This window comes from Taudactylus pleione, unplaced genomic scaffold, assembly GCF_031769625.1.
Source record: "Taudactylus pleione unplaced genomic scaffold, aTauple2 ptg000251l, whole genome shotgun sequence".
NCBI lineage: Eukaryota > Metazoa > Chordata > Amphibia > Anura > Myobatrachidae > Taudactylus > Taudactylus pleione.
This window is the reverse complement of record NW_028284653.1, coordinates 5981804-6003277: the sequence shown is the minus strand read 5'-3', so window position 1 is coordinate 6003277 and position 21474 is coordinate 5981804. Positions and strand designations below refer to the sequence as shown.

At 44.0% G+C, this 21474-nt stretch overlaps 1 protein-coding gene across 1 annotated transcript in view; it reads right to left on the bottom strand.

Annotated features, from left to right (window-relative positions):
* The window catches only part of LOC148515264 (chloride anion exchanger-like), a 75321-nt gene extending 54145 nt beyond the window's left edge, over positions 1 to 21176 (bottom strand). Inside the window, exon 1 of the mRNA XM_088480253.1 lies at positions 21046 to 21176. Coding sequence (XP_088336379.1) covers positions 21046 to 21176 — 131 coding nt within the window. The remainder of the gene's footprint in view (positions 1 to 21045) is intronic.
* Positions 21177 to 21474: the final 298 nt, after the last annotated feature.

Sequence of the window (21474 nt, the reverse complement as noted above, 5' to 3'; positions counted from 1 at the left end):
CCAAGATTGGTACCATCTGCAACTACATCTCAGCCCTCCACCCTGCACCTTTACCTCCCCCTCCCTACCAAAGCTCCCACCTTATCTTCCTTCTCCCCCATCACTGGGGATGAAGTCCACGCCCTCCTCTTATCAACTCACACCATCACCTTCCTCTTGGACAGTATTACCTCACACCTCCTTCACTCCTTCTCTTGACACACTCTTCAACCTACCCCTCTCATCTGGCACTGTCCCCTCTTTCCTCAAACATGAACTTGTTTCACCCTGTTTTTAGAAAATCTTACTTGACCTTGACTCTCTCTCTCTCTCTCTCTCTCTCTCTCTCTCTCTCTCTCTCTCTCTCAAATTACCGCCCCTTCTCTCTCCTCCATTTTACCTCCAAGCTCCTTGAGGGGATTGTCTATCTCCATCTCACCTCTTTTCTCTCTTCTCTTTCATTTCTTGACTTTGCCAATATCATTTTCGTCCCCTCCACTGCATAGATACCGCCCTTACTAAAGTCACCAATGACCTTCTCCCTGCCAAAGCCAATGTGTAAACCTCTATTTTCATCCTTCGCTTTTAAGCCGTCGGTATTTCATACCCAACCTCTGCTCAACAACACTAATTCAGTACTAAAGCACCTGAGAACGTTTATATCAAGTGCATAAGGAGACCCATAGCTTCACAGCAGTCTCAGTTACTTACATGAATACATGAGCCTTATTATATTCACTTGAAAAGCATTTGAAAAACCAGTCCTTTGTCTGCATCAAAGGATATTTTAAAAGTAATGCTAACAAAGCTTATGTCTAATTTGGGTTTTGTATGAAATAACTAGGGGTGAGCGGGTTCGGATTTCTGAAATCCGAACCCCCCCGAGCCCCCCCGATCCGAGTCCGATCCGAGTCAGGCTCGACTTTTCCCGCCTGACTCGGATCTGAAATCGAGGCAAAACGTCATCATTCCGCCTTCCGAGTCTCGCGGGTTTTGGATCCTATATAAGGTACCCGCGTCGGCGCCATTTTCTCACTCGGCTGTGGACAGTGAAGAGGGAGGGTGGGAGTTAGGGCTGTGTAGTGTAGTGTAGTGTAGTGCTGCTGTTGTCCACTACTTCAAAGTCCATAGGGGCTGGCTGTGTTGTGCTGTGCTGCTGTTGTTAATAGGGGCTGTGTCCACTACTTCAAAGTCCATAGGGGCTGGCTGGACTGTGTTGTGCAGTCAGTTCTCCATAGGGGCTGTGTCCACTCCAAAGTCCTGTGCAGTGTCCCAGTCCTAAAGGAGTGCTGTAGTGTTGTCCAGGGGGTGCTCTGTCCATCAGGGGTGCTCCCCCCAAGTGCTAAAAAAATAATATATTTTCTGTGTTTGTGAATTGTGTGCGCAGTAGCCGCACGTGCATCAACAAAGTAGTGCCAAGCGTGCGCCTGTGTCATAAGTAAAGGGCCAGCTGGCTTGACCGTTAAAGGGTGCTGTAACCCCCGAAAGTACACTCCAGTCCAAACCAAAAAAAAATTATTTTCTGTGCTTGTGAATTGTGTGCGCAGTAGCCGCACGTGCATCAACAAAGTAGTGCCAAGCGTGCGCCTGTGTCATAAGTAAAGGGCCGGCTGGCTTGACCGTTAAGGGTGCTGTAACCCCCGAAAGTACACTCCAGTCCAAAACAAAAAAAAAATTATTTTCTGTGTTTGTGCGCAGTAGCCGCACGTGCATCAACAAAGTAGTGCCAAGCGTGCGCCTGTGTCATAAGTAAAGGGCCGGCTGGCTTGACCGTTAAGGGTGCTGTAACCCCCGAAAGTACACTCCAGTCCAAACCAAAAAAAAAATTATTTTCTGTGTTTGTGAATTGTGTGCGCAGTAGCCGCACGTGCATCAACAAAGTAGTGCCAAGCGTGCGCCTGTGTCATAAGTAAAGGGCCGGCTGGCTTGACCGTTAAGGGTGCTGTAACCCCCGAAAGTACACTCCAGTCCAAACCAAAAAAAAAATTATTTTCTGTGTTTGTGAATTGTGTGCGCAGTAGCCGCACGTGCATCAACAAAGTAGTGCCAAGCGTGCGCCTGTGTCATAAGTAAAGGGCCAGCTGGCTTGACCGTTAAGGGTGCTGTAACCCCCGAAAGTACACTCCAGTCCAAACCAAAAAAAAAATTATTTTCTGTGTTTGTGAATTGTGTGCGCAGTAGCCGCACGTGCATCAACAAAGTAGTGCCAAGCGTGCGCCTGTGTCATAAGTAAAGGGCCGGCTGGCTTGACCGTTAAGGGTGCTGTAACCCCCGAAAGTACACTCCAGTCCAAACCTAAAAAAAAATTATTTTCTGTGTTTGTGAATTGTGTGCGCAGTAGCCGCACGTGCATCAACAAAGTAGTGCCAAGCGTGCGCCTGTGTCATAAGTAAAGGGCCGGCTGGCTTGACCGTTAAAGGGTGCTGTAACCCCCGAAAGTACACTCCAGTCCAAACCAAAAAAAAATTATTTTCTGTGTTTGTGAATTGTGTGCGCAGTAGCCGCACGTGCATCAACAAAGTAGTGCCAAGCGTGCGCCTGTGTCATAAGTAAAGGGCCGGCTGGCTTGACCGTTAAGGGTGCTGTAACCCCCGAAAGTACACTCCAGTCCAAACCTAAAAAAAAAATATTTTCTGTGTTTGTGAATTGTGTGCGCAGTAGCCGCACGTGCATCAACAAAGTAGTGCCAAGCGTGCGCCTGTGTCATAAGTAAAGGGCCGGCTGGCTTGACCGTTAAGGGTGCTGTAACCCCCGAAAGTACACTCCAGTCCAAACCAAAAAAAAAATTATTTTCTGTGTTTGTGAATTGTGTGCACTGTGGCTGCACGTGCATCAACAAAGGAGCAGCGCCAAGCGTGCGCCTGTGTCCCATAAGTAAAGAGCCGGCTGGCTCATTTCTTAAAGGGTGGTGTAACCCACAAAGTGCACTACTCTCCAGCAAAAATAAAATAATATTTTCTGTGTTTGTGTGCGCTTTAGCCACACGTATATATATCAATATAACATAAATGGAGGACCAAACTTTCTCCGATAAAAATAAAATAGGGAAAGATCAAGAACCTCTTCCTCCTAGTGCTGTTGCTGCTGCTGGGAGTCGTTCATCATCCCAGAGAGGAAGTAGGAACATCACTACTTTTACTAAACAATTGACCCTCCAACAGTCCCTAGCGATGAGGATGAAGTACGACAGCAGTCATCCTGAAGCAAAACGTATAACTGAGGCCTTGACTGCTATGTTGGTGTTAGACGTGCGTCCGGTATCCGACATTAGTGCAGTGGGATTTAGACAATTGATGGAGGTAGTGTGTCCTCGGTTCCAAATCCCGTCTAGATTCCACCTGCATCCTCAAAGCAGCAGCGACAAGCGTGCGTCTGTCTGTTAAAGGGTGGTGACACCCTCAAAGTGTGCTACACAAACAATTAAAATATTGTTCTTTTTTTTTTGGTCTTTGTGAAATGTGTGGGCTGTAGCCGCACCTGCATCCTTAAAGCAGCAGCGACAAGCGTGCGTCTGTCTGTTAAAGGGTGGTGACACCCTCAAAGTGTTCTACACAAACAATTAAAATATTGTTCTTTTTTTTTCGGTCTTTGTGAAATGTGTGGGCTGTAGCCGCACCTGCATCCTTAAAGCAGCAGCGACAAGCGTGCGTCTGTCTGTTAAAGGGTGGTGTAACTCTCAAAGTGTTCCAAAAAATAAAAAACTATTTTTTTAATGTGTTTGTGACTTGTGTGCGATGTAGCCACACTTGCATCCTCAAAGCAGCAGCGACAAGCGTGCGTCTGTCTGTTAAAGGGTGGTGACACCCTCAAAGTGTGCTACACAAACAATTAAAATATTGTTCTTTTTTTTTTGGTCTTTGTGAAATGTGTGGGCTGTAGCCACACCTGCATCCTTAAAGCAGCAGCGACAAGCGTGCGTCTGTCTGTTAAAGGGTGGTGACACCCTCAAAGTGTGCTACACAAACAATTAAAATATTGTTCTTTTTTCTGTCTTTGTGAATTGTGTGGGCTGTAGCCGCACCTGCATCCTTAAAACAGCAGCGACAAGCGTGCGTCTGTCTGTTAAAGGGTGGTGACACCCTCAAAGTGTGCTACACAAACAATTAAAATATTGTTCTTTTTTCTGTCTTTGTGAATTGTGTGGGCTGTAGCCGCACCTGCATCCTTAAAGCAGCAGCGACAAGCGTGCATCTGTCTGTTAAAGGGTGGTGACACCCTCAAAGTGTGCTACACAAACAATTAAAATATTGTTCTTTTTTTTTTGGTCTTTGTGAAATGTGTGGGCTGTAGCCGCACCTGCATCCTTAAAGCAGCAGCGACAAGCGTGCGTCTGTCTGTTAAAGGGTGGTGACACCCTCAAAGTGTTCTACACAAACAATTAAAATATTGTTCTTTTTTTTTCGGTCTTTGTGAAATGTGTGGGCTGTAGCCGCACCTGCATCCTTAAAGCAGCAGCGACAAGCGTGCGTCTGTCTGTTAAAGGGTGGTGTAACTCTCAAAGTGTTCCAAAAAATAAAAAACTATTTTTTTAATGTGTTTGTGACTTGTGTGCGATGTAGCCACACTTGCATCCTCAAAGCAGCAGCGACAAGCGTGCGTCTGTCTGTTAAAGGGTGGTGACACCCTCAAAGTGTGCTACAGAAACAATTAAAATATTGTTCTTTTTTTTTCTGTCTATGTGAATTGTGTGGGCTGTAGCCGCACCTGCATCCTTAAAGCAGCAGCGACAAGCATGCGTCTGTCTGTTAAAGGGTGATGACACCTCAAAGTGTTCTACACAAACAATTAAAATATTGTTCTTTTTTTTTTCGGTCTTTGTGAAATGTGTGGGCTGTAGCCGCACCTGCATCCTTAAAGCAGCAGCGACAAGCGTGCGTCTGTCTGTTAAAGGGTGGTGACACCTCAAAGTGTTCTACACAAACAATTAAAATATTCTTCTTCTTTTTTCTGTCTTTGTGAATTGTGTGGGCTGTAGCCGCACTTGCATCCTCAAAGCAGCAGCGACAAGCGTGCGTCTGTCTGTTAAAGGGTGGTGTAACCCTCAAAGTGTGCTCCACAAACAATAAAAATATTCTTTTTTTTTTTCTGTCTTTGTGAATTGTGTGGGCTGTAGCCGCACTTGAATCCTCAAAGCAGCAGCGACAAGCGTGCGTCTGTCTGTTAAAGGATTACATCGGTGACAGCATCCAAGTAGGCATGTCAGACAGTCCGTACCTGTACTGGCAGGAAAAAGAAGCAATTTGGAGGTCCCTGTACAAACTGGCTCTATTTTACCTGAGTTGCCCCCCCTCCAGTGTGTACTCCGAAAGAGTGTTTAGTGCAGCCGGGAACCTTGTCAGCGAAAGGCGTAGGAGGTTGCTTCCACAAAATGTGGAGAAGATGATGTTCATAAAATGAATTATCAACTCTTCCAGGGAGACCAGCCTCCAGAACGTACAGAGGGACCTGTGGTTCCAGCAGGGACGAATTAATACTCTGTGAGGATGAGGATGTACACACTGAAGAGGGTGAGGAATCGGTGGATGAGGAGGATGAGGATGACATCTTGCCTCCGTAGAGCCAGTTTGTGCAGGGACACATTAATTGCCAGCTTGTTTTGTGGGGGCCCAAACGAACCAATCATTTCAGCCACAGTTGTGTGGCAGACCCTGGCGCTGAAATGATTGATTTGTTAAAGTGTGCATGTCCTGTTTATACAACATAAGGGTGGGTGGGAGGGCCCAAGGACAATTCCATCTTGCACTTCTTTTTTTTCTTTGCATTATGCACAGTTTGGGGCCTAGTTTTTCTAACTGCCATCCTGTCTGCCACTGCAGTGTCACTCCTAGATGGGTCACGTGTTTGTGCCGCCCACTCGTGTCGCTTAGCATAGTCATCCAGCTACCTCGGTGCAACCTTTTGGACATGAAAACACTATTGTGAGGTGTGAGGTGTTCAGAATAGACTGGAAATGAGTGGAAATTAAGGTTATTGAGGTTAATAATAGCATAGGAGCAGAGAAACCAACAAATTCTGTGATTTTAGCTGTTTTTATGCTTTTTAAAAAAAAAATACAGATCCAAAACACAAAACCCAGAACCCAAAACACGGAAGGGTGGTTTTGGCAAAACCAATCCAGATCCAAAACACGAAGAAAGATCCAGATCCAAAACCAAAACACAAAACACGAAAAGTGGCCGGTGCACACCCCTAGAAATAACCGATGGCTTAAAAGCCATCGGTTCAAATCCCGACCCTGGAAGCCTGACAAATCATAATCCCAACGCCGGCTGTGCTGTTGAGCAGCTATAAATCTATCTACTATATAGCAGATGTGACAATGCTATTTCTTCCAATAACAGTAAAAAAATCTCAAGCGCTAATACCTAAATAATACCAATGGTCTGCCACTTGGAAAAATCCAATAGGCCCCACCTATTTGACAGCTAGCCCTCCACAGTAGGGGAAAACTGGATGATCCCCAAAACAAGAAGATAAACAAGGGTATAAGAATATGTAGGGCGCTAATCAATTAAAAGGTGTATTTTAATAAAGCATCACATAATCATAACACATATAATATACAAATGAAGATACCATAACATGTATAGAAAATATCAAAAACATATATATAAAACTGAAAATAAAAACAGAAATTAAAACATACATCAATAAGAAAGTAATGATAAAATCAGCATGTACCCCAACAGTTACCGTATATACTCGAGTATAAGCCGAGTTTTGAAAAAGTACCCCCTCGGCTTATACTCGAGTGAAGTGTAGCGCTGACCGGACGGAGTTCGGTCAGCGCTACACACTGCCAAACACACAGCCGCTGGAGCCGGCAGCTGTGTGTTTGCTGTAATCAGCAGCCGCTGAGAGTCTGTCAGACTCTCAGCGGCTGCTGCTGCTCCCACTGTGGGAGCCATCTTCCGGCTCCCGCAGTGGGTGATGGGAGACACGTCGTCATGACGACGTCTCTCCCATGCAAAGCGGCCGGAGGAGCGGACAGCGGCGGGACCAGGAGCGGAAGTTTCAGGTAAGTGTTTATTTTTTTTAAATTCTTATCACGTCTCTCTCTACTAGGGGGGAGGGGACTACAGGGGGCACTACCAGGGGGTAATTACTACAGGGGGCACTACCAGGGGGTGATTACTACAGGGGGCATTATCAGGGGGCAATTACTACAGGGGGCACTAAAAGGGGGGATTACCACTGGGGGAACTACCAGGGGGGGATTACTACAGGGGGCACTACCAGGGGGGGATTACTACAGGGGGGGATTACTACAGGGGGCACTAAAAGGGGGGATTACCACTGGGGCTACTACCAGGGGGGGATTACTACTGGAGGCACTGAAAGGGGGGATTACCACTGGGGGCACTACCAGGAGAGATTACTACTGGGGGCACAACCAGGGGGAATTACTACTGGGGGCACTACCAGCTGCTGCCATTTCCCACACTAGGCTTATACTCGAGTCAATAAGTTTTCCTAGTTTTTTGAGGTAAAAGTAGGTACCTCGGCTTATATTCGGGTCGGCTTATACTCGAGTATATACGGTATATGATGCTACATGGGTAAATAGCTCAACTCCTAAATAGCACCAATCAATTCTGCTCAGCAGAGCAAAGCAAAGCATCAAAAAAGGAGTCTGGTTTAAGATGTTTGTAGCATTAAGGTATCAGATTGTAGCTCCATTTGGGAGGGATAGTTTGTATCCTTTTTTGAAAAAGTTTTTATTGACAAAAGTTCTCAAACAAAGTTCCCAAGAATAATCGGTATGGTTAGTAAATATTTTTTTTCTATGTATAGCAGTCCCAATCGAGGGTGCAGTATAAGCTGTAAATAAATCCAAGTGAAAACTTATAGTAGTAAGGCTGTGGAGTTTTTTCAGGCGTGGGTTGCCGGTGGATTTTAAACAAAATGCATGTGTAGTGAATTTGCGTCTCACTCGAGACTTAGACCCCAATGGTATCCCTTGTATCAGTCACGGTGCTGCATGATAGATGTAACAGAATCATCAGTAGTAATTATGAGTCAATGTGTTTCTTTTAGATGGAGCAGGGAACCACATTCAAAGGGAATGGTAGCCCATATAACCTTTAGCCTTTCCACAGGTGGGCACTCTTGTTACGCGTCTGTCCGCCTCAAGCCCGTCGGCGGATTCCTCAGACAATGTAACTCCAAGATCCGGCAGCCACTATAAATACTGGCCTGCCATCAAATATCGTATCTAATTACATATACAATATTTAAAATGGAAGTCCATATATACAGTTGTCTTTTTTCAGCAGGAAGAAGCAGAAACTCAGTTCTTGAAGCTCTCATCATCTTTTCCAAGTTTTGTGGAAGCAACCTCCTACGCATTTCGCTGACAAGGTTGCCGGCTGCACTAAAAACTCTTTTGGAGTACACACTGGAGGGGGGGCAACTTAGGTAAAATAGAGCCACTTTGTACAGGGGCCTCCAAATTGCCTCTTTTTCCTGCCAGTACAGGTATGGACTGTCTGACATGCCTACTTGGATGCTGTCACCATTATTATTCTCCACCATTCTGTCAATGGTGACAGTATCATATGCAGTGACAGTAGACATGTCAGAAATTGGTGCCAGGTCCTTCAGTCCAGACCAGATGTCCAAACTTGGTCCTGCCTGCCCTGCATCACCACCAGTGGGTTGCTTAGGATATCTAAGTTGTTTTCTGGCAGTTGCGGGAAAAAATAATGAAGGAGCTGTTGCCGTGTCACGTTCCGCTTCAGCTCACAGTGTTTTCACCAGCAGGTCTTTGCACCTCTGCAGGCTTGTGTCCACCATAAATAGAGACACCACATAGGCTTTAAACCTAGGATCAAGCATGGTGGCCAAAATGTAGTGGTCTGATTTCAACAGATTGACCACCCTCGAATCCTGGCAGAGCGAATGAAGGGCTTCATCTACAAGTCCCACATACCGAGCGGAATCACTCCATCTTAGCTCCTCCTTCACTTTCTCCAGCTGCTTCTGCCAAAGCCTGAGTAGGGGAATGACCTGACTCAAGCTGGCAGTGTCTGAACTGACTTCACATGTGGCAAGTTCGAAGGGCTGGAGAACCTTGCACAACATGGAAATCATTCTCCACTGCACTTGAGTCAGGTGCATACCCCCTCCTTTGCTTATGTCATAGGTGGATGTATAGGCTTGAATGGCTTTTTGCTGCTCCTCCATCCTCTGAAGCACATAGAGGGTTGAGTTCCACCATGTCACAACCTCTTGCTTCAGGTGATGGCAGGGCAGGTTCAAGGGTGTTTGCTGGCACTCCAGTCTTCGGCACGCAGTGGCTGAATGGCAAAAGTGGCCAGAAATTTTTCGGATCACCCAAAGCGTCTCCTGCATGCCCTTGTAGTTTTTCAGAAAATTATGCACCACCAAATTTATTGTGTGAGCAAAACATTGGACGTTTTGGAATTTGCCCAGATGTAATGTCCGGTGGTGTTGTCAGATATCACAAGTCCCCAGGAGAGTCTGAGTGGGGTAAGCCATTGGGCGATGATTTCCCTCAGTTTCTCTAAGAGGTTGTCAGCGGTGTGCCTCTTACTGAAACCGGTGATAGACAGCGTAGCCTGTCTTGGAATGAGCTGGCGTTTCTGAGATGCTGCTATTGGTGACGCTGCTGTTGTTGCTGCGTAAGGTGATACATCTACCCAGTGGGCTGTCACAGTCATATAGTCCTTAGTCTGCCCTGTTCCACTTGTCCACATGTCCGTGGTTAAGTGGACAATGGGTACAACCGCATTTTTCAGGACACTGAGGACACTTTTTCTGACATTTCTGTACAGTCTCGGTATCGCCTGCCTAGTGAAGTGGAATCTAGACGGGATTTGGAACTGGGGACACATTACCTCCATCAATTGTTTAAATCCCACTGCACTAATGGCAGATACCGGACGCACGTCTAACACCAACATAGCAGTCAAGGCCTCAGTTATACGTTTTGCTTCAGGGTGACTGCTGTCGTACTTCATCCTCCTCGCTAAGGACTGTTGGAGGGTCAATTGTTTAGTAGAAGTAGTGGTGTTCCAACTTCCTCTCTGGGATGATGAACGACTTCCAGCAGCAACAGCAGCAGCAGCGGCAGCAGGAGGCATAGCAATGCAGGATTCTCCAGAGGAATCCCGGATAGGAGAGTCAGTCATGCCAGTGACATGGCCTGCAGGACTACTTCTGATCCTGACTGAGGAGGAAATTGACAAGGAGGGAGTTGACCGAGTGGTTTGCATGCACTTGGATACAACAGGACAAAGGGATATAGGTGTCCCTGGAGTGCTTATTGTCTTAGCCACAGTTTCTGAACTTGGCAGTAACTTTTTATGAATGCGTTGCAGGTGACGTATAAGGGAGGATGTTCCGAGGTGGTTAACATCCTTACCCCTACTTATTACACCTTTACATACGCAACATATGGCAAGACAGTAGTTGTCCAGATTTGGACTGAAATATTTAAAGACCAAAGAGGTGGAATGTTTGGTCTTCTGCCCAGGCATGACCATGATGGGCTTTTTCATCCCACGGACAACAACAGTCTCCCGATCACCATCAGAATCCTCCTCGTCAACTTCCTCCTCAGCGCCAACTACACCAATATCCTCATCCTGTTGTACTTCAACAGTGACATCTTCAATTTGAATATCAACAACTGGAATGTGGGTGCTCCTCCCAGCACTTGCAGAGGGCATGCAAATAGAGGAAGGAGCCACCTCTTCCTGTCCAGTGTTGGGAAGGTCAGGCATCGCAACCACCGCCACACTTGGACTCTCCTTGGGGATTTGTGATATCTTCTTAGAATACACAGTTATTTGCTGTGCTTTTGCCAGCTTAACTCGTTTCATTTTTCTAGCGGGAGGAGAGCTTCCATCGGCATGTGAAGCTGAACCACTAGTCATGAACATAAGGAAGGACCTTAGCCGTTCCTTGCCACTCCGTGTCATAAATGGCATATTGGCAAGTTTACGTTTCTCCTCAGATGATTTAAATTTATTTTTTAAGGTCATTTTACTGAACTTTGGCTTTCTGGATTTTACATGCCCTCTATTATGACATTGGGCCTTAGCAGATGACGTTGATCGCATTTCATCGTCTATGTCATGACTAGTGGCCGCAACTTCAGCACTAGGAGGAAGTAGTTCTTGATCTTCACCTATTTTATTCTCTGTTATTTTATGGAGTGAATAACCGCTGTTAAAGGTTTTTTTTTTTTTTGAAGGGCAGCTTACCCCTGCACCACACAGAACAGCACCTGTAAAAATGTAAGAAGGGCAGCAGCCTACACCACAACACACAGGACAGCACTTGTAAAAATTTTGTGTATGAGTGTACCCCTACAGCAGACAGGGCTGCCCCTGTAAAAAATATTTGTTTGAGTGTACCGCTACAGCAGACACGGCACCCCCTGTAAAAAATATTTGTAAGAGCATACCCTACAGCAGGCAAGGCAGCCCCTGTAAAAATTATTTGCATGAGTGTACCCCTTCAGCAGACAGGGCACCCCCTGTAAAAATTATTTGTATGAGCATACCGCTACAGCAGACAGGGAACCCGCTGTAAAAAATATTTGTATGAGCGTACCGCTACAGCAGACAGGGCACCTCCTGTAAAAAATATTTGTATGAGCGTACCGCTACAGCAGACAGGGCACCCTTGTAAACATTATTTGTATGAGCGTACCCCTACAGCAGACAGGGCACCCCCTGTAAAAATTATTTGTATGAGCATACCGCTACAGCAGACAGGGAACCCCCTGTAAAAAATATTTGTATGAGCATACCCCTACAGCAGACAGGGCACCCCCTGTAAATAATATTTGAATGAGCGTACCCCTACAGCAGACAGGGCACCCTTGTAAACATTATTTGTATGAGCGTACCCATACAGCAGACAGGGCAGCCCTTGTAAAAAATATTTGTATGAGCGTACCCCTACAGCAGACATGGCAGCCCCTGTAAAAAATATTTGTAAGAGCGTACCCATACAGCAGACAGGGCACCCCCTGTAAAAAAATATTTGTATGAGCGTACCCCTACAACAGACAGGGCAGCCCCTGTAAAAAATATTTGTATGAGCGCACCCCTACAGCAGACAGGGCACCCCCTGTAAAAATTATTTGTATGAGTGTACCCCTACAGCAGACAGGGCACCCTTGTAAATAGTATTTGTATGAGTGTACCCCTACAGCAGACAGGGCACCCCCTGTAAAAATTATTGTATGAGTGTACCCCGACAGCAGACAGGGCACCCCCTGTAAAAAATGTTTGCATGAGTGTACCCCTACAGCAGACAGGGCACCCCCTGTAAAAAATATTTGTATGTGTGTACCCCTACAGCAGACAGGGCACCCTTGTAAAAATTATTTGTATGAGTGTACCCCTACAGCAGACAGGGCACCCTTGTAAAAATTATTTGTATGAGTGTACCCCTACAGCAGACAGGGCACCCTCTGTAAAAAATGTTTTTATGAGCGTACCTCTACAGCAGACAGGGCACCGCCTGGACAACACAGCACTACAAAATGTACAACTATCGATATCTGGCGCTGAAACCTATTGGAGATCTAATACTGAAGTAATGCAGCGGAGTAAGCAAACTCTGTGTACGTTTGCAAAAATAAGATAGATATAAAGAAAACGATACTCCGCGCTAGTACTACAGTAAACTCGCTACAATAAATGAGCATTAAATAACAATGAGATGTATATATATATTTGTTTATGAATTTAGTATAGATGGGTTGAGTATTTATTAGTTATAGGGTCTTAGAGATTGGGGGAGGGCGGAACTTGATGTGGAGGACCCTCTATGTGGAGGGACCTGAGGTCTATATTTCCCGCCACCTCACTGTCTTACATCACCTTATTTTATTATTGTTTGTGCATTAATTGCACACTATTATATATTTTTCCTGTTATTGGATTAATTTTTTCTTCCCCCCCCTAGGATTTTACTGATTACTGATTCAAGATGCTGAGATTAATAGTGGGATATTTAATCTTTTTCACTAGTGAGTAGGTGAATGTTGTTTTCCGTTTCCATTTATCAATACACTATGGGCCTGATTCAGACCCACTCGCGAGCGGCTGTCCGCTCGCAAGTGGGTCGATGTTATGCACTGAGCATGCGCACGACGGAGGGAGCTCCGTCGTGCGCATGCGCCAGACGCGACGAGCGAAGGAAAGTCCTTCGCTCGTTGTGTCCGATCAAAGGGGGCGTGCTGTCAATGTTGATTGACAGCACGCCCCCTTTGGTGGGCGTGCCGGGGGCGTGCCTCCCTGACGGGGGCGTTCCCACGGGAACGCCTCCCGTCAGAAGCCGGCCCACTGACATCACTAGTGATGTCAGTGGGAGTGATTTTGGCTCTGATAGAGCCAAAATCACTCCGGAGCTTGCGGTTGAAAACCTCAACCGCAGGCTCCGGCTCTCAATTTCGATGGTCGCGATGGTCTCGACCATCGCGGCCATCACAAAGCACGCTCGTATAGCCTGTGGGTGGTGACCCACAGCTATACGAGCGTCCAGGAGGACGCTCCATGAAAATGTAGCCCGGCCCTCATTCAGAGCGTGCGCTCTGCTCAGAGCGTACGGCTCTGAATGAGGGCCTATATACGGATAATAGAATCTATTAGATCATAATCGTCTTGTTTATACAGGTTTGAATGTAATATTTCTATTATGATTTTTTTGTGAAATTACGATTCTCATCTTTTGTACATTCAATCTAAGAATCGCTTTATATGTAGATATGAGTTATTATATGGTTTATTTATCTGTACATGTGATATTCCATATTGGAATATATTTATAAGTCATTTACCATATATACTTTCTATTCCTTTAAGGTAATTTGTTATATCTTAATTTATTATTGGTTTATTGAGATGTGTTTTTTTATATATTATTTCATTATTTTTATTTTTTTTCATTTTTTATTTATTATTATTTTTTTGATTGCGTGGTAAACACAAGTTGCTATAATGACTAGAATAAAGTATGTGTGTTAATTGATTTTAATTGATTGTTGAAGCGTCACCTGGTTGAGCAGGTATATAAGGAAAACATAGAGACCTCCTCACCACCTTTGACAAAGTCACATGTCCAGTGACGAAACGCGTTAACCGGGACGCTCAATTATTCACTGTTACGCTGACACACTGTTACCACCTGAATTATCCAGCGCTCCATTCAGATTCAGTGTTCCATCCAGACTCACGCTTTGATGCATGCACCACGGAGAACATCGTTGTGGTGCATGGACCAGCTTCCACGTTTAGCGTGAAGAGTGGAACAACGCTTCAGTACCCGGCGAGCCATAAGGAGAAAGGGAGAATATTAAAAAAAAAAGGGGGCCCCCATTTTTATCTACACGCTGTGAGTACTCACACATTTCTCCCTATCTAAGCGGGTTTCTGCTTATGGTACAACATATGAACTGCCGGTGGTCACTCATCTTGCCCAAATTGCAGGATATTCACCTGATCCATGTTATTTGACATACTACACTTTAAAGTTATCCATAAAGGGCTTGATATTCAGTGGAGATGACCGATTACATATGAGATGTGAAGCGACTATCAGGAGCCAATACAGTGTTTCAAATATACAGAGACTGTTACACAGAACACTGTTACGATATAACTAATTATTTACTGTGTTGCTGCTAAAAGTCGGATATCCAGAAGGGACGGCTATAAACACATGGTATATCACTTTATCATCAGGAGTCAGTACATGACGTTGATATAAGATACGGAGACTGTCACACGGAGTGCCACTACAGTAGATCAATTTTCATTTATCCTCGGGCAAACTCCTACTATTATTTGGATATTCCTGCATAAATTCAGGCAAATCCTGTTTGTCATATCACTCATTATTAAGGAGCGGTCATTAGCCGTATTTAAGTGATATTATACAGCTGTACTGTTGAATCAGTCTCTACAGTTTTGTAAGAGGAGCACAGTGGTCAGTGTAATCTTCATTGCAGATATATGGTAATCATACCTATAATATATACTGTTTGTATATGTATTTAGAATAATTTATGTATGTCATGTTTTAGTTTTTTTATCTAGTCATTTATTATTATGTTATAGTTTAATAAATAATATATATATTTTTATATATACATCTCATTGTTATTTAATGCTCATTTATCGTTTTCTTTACAACACAGCACTACAGCCAGCCCCTATGGACACTACAACAGCCAGCCCCTATATGGACAAGGACAACCGTAGCCAGCCAGCCCCTATGTATTGTATATGGAAAACCACAGCCAGCCAGCCAGCCCCTATGGTCAGCGTCAGCAACAGCTCCCTCTCTCTTCACAGTAGCCAGTTGTACTTTATTATTTTTTATTTTTATAATAACAGTCTGTCTAACAAACTGAGCTCCCAGCTCCCTCCTAACTCACAGCTGGAATGAAAAATGGCGGCGATCATGGGACCTTTTATAGAATCCAAAACCCACGAGAATCCGACAGCGGGATGAGTCACACAGACTCTCATTGGCTGCTGCACGGAGGGAACTGGTTGGAGCTCACTCATGAGCTCCGTCTTCCGGTCCCCCGCTGCGGGTGATGGGAGAGATGTCATGACGTCTCTCCCATAGTGCAGAGAGGAGCGGACGGCTGCGGTTACAAGCAGGAGTGGGGATTCAAGTTTGTTTTTTTTCTTCTGTGTAAGGCGACGCTACTGGGGGCATACTACAAGGGCCATACTACAACTACTGGGGGCACTTGTAATGGGAGCATACTACAAGGGGCATAACTAATGGGGGCACAACTGCTGGGGGCACTTGTAATGGGGGCATACTACAAGGGGCACAACTACTGGGGGCACTTCTAATGGGGGCATACTACAAGGTGCATAACTAATGGGGGCACAGCTACTGGGGGCACTTGTAATGGGGGCATACCCCAAGGGGTACAACTACTGGGGGCACTTATAATGGGGACATACTACAAGGGGCATAACTAATGGGGGCACAGCTACTGGGGGCACTTGTAATGGGGGCATACTACAAGGGGCATACTACTGGGGGCACTTCTAATGGGGGCATACTACAAGGGGCACAGCTACTGGGGGCACTTGTAATGGGGGCATACTACAAGGGGCACAACTACTGGGGGCATGTCTAATGGGGGCATACTACAAGGGGCACTTGTAATGGGGGCATACTACAAGGAGCACAACTACTGGGGGCACTTCTAATGGGGGCATACTACAAGGGGCACTTGTAATGGGGGCATACTACTGGGGACACTACTAGTGGAGGCATACTACAAGGGGCACTACTACTGGGGCACAACTACTGGGGGCATACTACTAGGGAACAAATACTAGGGGCACTTCTAATGGGGGCATACTGCAAGGGGCACAACTACTGGGGGCACTTCTAATAGGGGCATACTACAATGGGCACAACTACTGGGGGCACTTCTAATGGGGGCATACTACGAGGGGCACTTGAAATGGGGGCATACTACTGGGGGTACGTCTAATGGGGGCATACTACGAGGGGCACTTGAAATGGGGGCATACTACTAGGGGCATACAACTGGGGGCACTTCTAATGGGGGCATACTACAAGGGGCACAACTGCTGGGGGCACTTCTAATGGGGGCAAACTACTAGGGGCACTTGTAATGGGGGCATACTACTAGGAGCATACTACTAAGGGCATACTACTGGGGGTATACTACTGGGTACATACTACTAGGGGCACTACTACTAGGGGCATACTACTAGGGACATACTACTGGGGAAATACAACTAAGGGCACTACTAATGGGGCATACTACTGAGTGGCACTGCATAGGGGGCACTACTACTGAGGGCATTTTGTAAGGGACACCACTGCTGGGGGCATTGTGTAAGGGACACTATTGCTGTGGGTATTGTATAAGGGACACTACTACTGTGAGCATTGTATAAGGGGCATTACTACTGTGGGCTTTGTGTATAAGGGGCACTACTATTGGCATTGTGTAAAAGGGGCACTACTGTGTGTCGTAACATAAATAAGAGACACTAGTTTATGGTGTAATGTGAATCAGGGGCACTATGTGAATAAGATTGTGCACTGTGACTCCTTGGGCCGTAGCCACCTGTGTATACAAGTACTGTGACTCTGCTGGCCGTGCCTTACTGGGTGGGTGCACTACCTTTCATTTCTGCCACTGCCGTGTGGCAATGTTTCATAGATGTGCTTTAAACTGTGGTGTCTGTGCCACTGCGCCGCTGCTCTGTCACTTGGTAACCAGTCAGCTCACTGCAACCTTTGGCCAATAATGGTGAAAACTATAATTAAAATTGTGAGGTAGTCTAAATTGACTGCAAATGACTGGAAATTAATGTTATTGAGGTTAATAATACTCTAGGAAGAAAAAAAAGACCAATTTATGTGATTTTAGCTTTTTTTGTCAAAAAAATCCAAATCCAAAGCCAGTCACCGCAGTTTGGCAAATCCAAATCCAAAGCCGGGCGACGAATTAGAACCAAATCCAAATCCGGCAAAAATGGTCTGGTGCACATCCCTAGTCCTCATATCACATGGCTTATTGAGGTATATATACTGTATCCTTTGAGAAGGAAGTCCTTGATTTATTGGAACATGCTGTGAGCAACAATATAGCTAAGAAATTGCATGAAGCACTCATATCTGAATTTACTGTGGTGCCGTTGATATATACCATGCCAAAATCACCCCAATTTGTTATTGGATACTGCTACACTTCTCAAAACGTTACAAAATCTGCCACCATTATTGGAAGAAATTTGGATGTGCAGTGTTGACATCTGCAGTTTATATACTTATATATCACATGCAGAGGGATTGACGGTTGTGAAGAGGTTCTAATCCCAGCATCCTTTATATGAGGGCTCTGATGTCGTCTTGACTCTTGAGTTACTACATATGATTCTTACTGAAAATGTCTTTTTCTATGATGGTAAATTTTACTTGCAAATCAGTGCGGCCCCATTGCATGCTAACATTTTTATGTTTGAAATGGAGCAGGAAATATTTTTTGCAGACCCCCTTGTGGCTAAAAATATTTTCATTAATAATCTGCTAATTTATTCGGCAGGATTCTAAAGAAACATTTATTGATTTAAGTGAACACCACAATGTAAAGGGAGGGCCAATGAAATTTACATTTACCATTAGTGACATAGAGGTGAATTGTATCAATGTTAAATCCCCAGACAAGGTCAAACTGTGGCAACCTCTTTATTCACCAAGGATACTGATCAGAATAATCTTTTGCAGATGGAGAGTTTCAATCAGAAATCTTCACATGTTGGACTTTCTTACCCACAATTACTGCGAGTGAAACACATTAATAGTGACCCAGTGGATGCAGAATTACAGAACTAAACATCATGGTACCAATATTCCTTGAGAGAGGGTATCACCCTAATTTATTTGAACAAACTAAATGAAAAGTGCTAAGTATTGACAGGGGTTCCCTCCTTAACAAAACAGCTCCTTTACTCCCATGAGTCAACATATATATAACCATGTTAATGGTTGTATTAATAATATATCTAAAAAAACCTGAACTTAAACTTGTTAATACCCATTTGATGTAATGTTACACCAGAGGCAGAAATTCAAAACTGATGCCATTAATCTGAAAAACAAAACAGGGCCTGTCCATTTTGTGTCTAAAAGAAATGGATGCTTCAGATGTACTTGAACTACATGTCATTACCTTTTTGTGGGTGATACATTTTATCATCCACACTCTAGTAAGATTTTTTATATACTGTAAGGCATCTGCTCACATGTAATACTGTACAAAATGTGTAATCTAGCAAATTATCTGTCCCTGTTGTTTGTCATATATTGGAAATACTGAGATATCTTTTAAAGAAAGAATGGCACAATGGCAGGCCATCTGTGGTGGTCAGCCATTAGGGCAGCATTAAACTCAGGTTCAAGGCACTTATGTGAGGACTCCCAAAGTTTAGTCTCTCTCAGTTATCGCATGATAGATCATGTGCCTTGTTTCATTCAGGGTGGTAACAGAGCCCAACGTTTACAGTGTGAAACTAGATGGATCTTCAGGCTAAGTACCTTGGTCTTTAAGGGGCTCAACTAACATTTAGGACTAAATTGTTTCATTAGGACCCTAAACTGCTTTCTGATAATTTTCTGGGTATGTAGCAATGTGTATATATTTTTATGGTGTATTCAGAAATTCTTTACCTCAGATATAACTTTGATGATGTCATATTCTATATAACTTTTTTTTAAGGGAGAGCTAATTATGACTTTGTTTAGTCAGTATATAATTTTTTTTGTAATTTACCCCTTTTATAGTTTATGCATATATATTGTTATGTTTTCATATACTTTTTCTATGTCTACTGCATCCTTTGTTAAATTGCTATTATTTCTTCTTTTAGTTAAGGTCTTTGTTATTATAATTCCCCTGCATTTTGGTTTCTATGGTGATGGGTTAGCCACCTGAGGTTCATTACTGACCTCGTCTGCTGTGATGATGTCATCAAGATGCGCCCCTCGCATGGGTACGCTGTCGGTAAGGTATATTTCCCCTTCAGATTAAGTACCTGGAATGATTTAAGTAAAGGCAGAAGTGCAGTTTTCTGCCCGTACTGTCCACCAAAAGAAGAAAGTTGTCCCCTCACTGTCTTGCTTCACTCGCCGCAAGATTATATTCCCCCTCTATGCCCACGTGGATGGTAGGGAATGACATTGGACAGTAACTGATGATGTCAGGGTCAATCTACGGAAGGGGATCTAGCTGTAACCATACGCTGTCCCATTTACATGATGAAGAGGGGTATTGAAGGTAAGCTGTGTTTTAAATGTATTATCCCTCAGTGCCGTAAATAGGGTAGTGCGACCTGTGCCATGGCACAAGGCACCGCAGGACAGGGGGCACTGTTCGGGCCTATCAGTTTTCCTGTTTATTATCATTCACACTTGTAACTTCTTTATCCCGAGCATCTCCTAGCCTCCCCTATCTCTTCCCTGGCCCTTCCCAATGAGGCCGTGGCCCTTTTTCAGGTGCAGAATCTTATGTCCCTATATAAAAATGGTGGGGGGGGGGGTGGCACCAATGCTCTCTCTGGCACAGGGCACCAAAAAGTCTAGTTACAGCTCTGTTATCCCTAATGACAGTGCTGGTAAAGTAAAGCACTGAAATGCTGGAACTACAGTACTTTTTGCTGCCTCAGTGTTTATTTACAATGCTTAAATGTTCTTCCGATAATTATTTAAATGATATAGGTATAATTGTGAGAGTAATAAAGTCCCTATAATATACATCATTATCCCTATCAGATATTTTCTCCTTCTTTTTTCTACTCTCAGTTTTAGAAAAAAGTCACCAAGAAGCATAAAAAAAATTGCTGATTGTCTTACACAGAAAGAAAATAAAAAACATGTATTTTTAAATGTTTAAATGTTTCCCTTACTTTATGAGTTAATCAAGGGTAAATTATATATATATATATATATATATATATATATATATATATATAGTGCATCTTCTACTCTGAATTTCTTAATGAAGAATTTTACCTCTATGTCCATATAAAGGTAAAATATACCATATAAAGGTAAAATGCTGTAAGGCGAGTGACTGTACACAAGTCACATAACTGTGAGCTGACTACACATATGCTGAATATAAATGTCATATGCAGTATAAGGTGCATTCATTCTTAGGGGGAATTGAATTGTGAGTGAAGAGTGCAAATTGCCATTGCTGTTGTGTTTAAACGCCTGTACTGCACGCTTCGCCTGTCCGGCCGAATGCCCGATTCCCACAAAAGTGCTTGCTACCCAATGCGGTAGCGAACACATTTGTGCGAGATCCCGCAGCTGTAAAGCGTGGCGGTGGCTGCGCAGATTCGGACGGGAAAATGGATTCACCCTTAATTGAATTCCACACTTAGAATTTACTAAAGGACACAGAAGTGCTTACATTTAACTCACTATTTATAAGCACGATGACTCATCATTGATATTATACACAATACATGTATGCAAATCACAGTTATGCTGTCAAAACATACAACTTACCCAAAATATGCACGTAGATGATCCAAAAAGGTTTTGTGATGTCTGCTCACTTTTTCATTCTCTGCAGAGAAAATGTTTTCTGAGTATATAGGTCTGGAGACCATATACTGGTTCCCCACAGGCTCATACATTGCTCCCTGTTATGTAGTAAGTAGTTTGTGAATTATATCCAAAAAGTAGATCCAACAAAAACAGCCTAACAAGAGAGGAAACAAAACAAATATTAAGGTATGCTTCATTTAAATAACTTGAGACATTTAATTTTTAGGACTTTTACCTATACTTGTTATTAGTAGGTTTTATATATAAAGAAGAACCTTGATTATAGGTTTAGTTGTCATATAAGCTTACAGACAGACAGAAATAGCCATGGGTTGCACAGATAAATAGTAATACTAGTTATCCAACATTGGTTTCTTTGTCTAACTC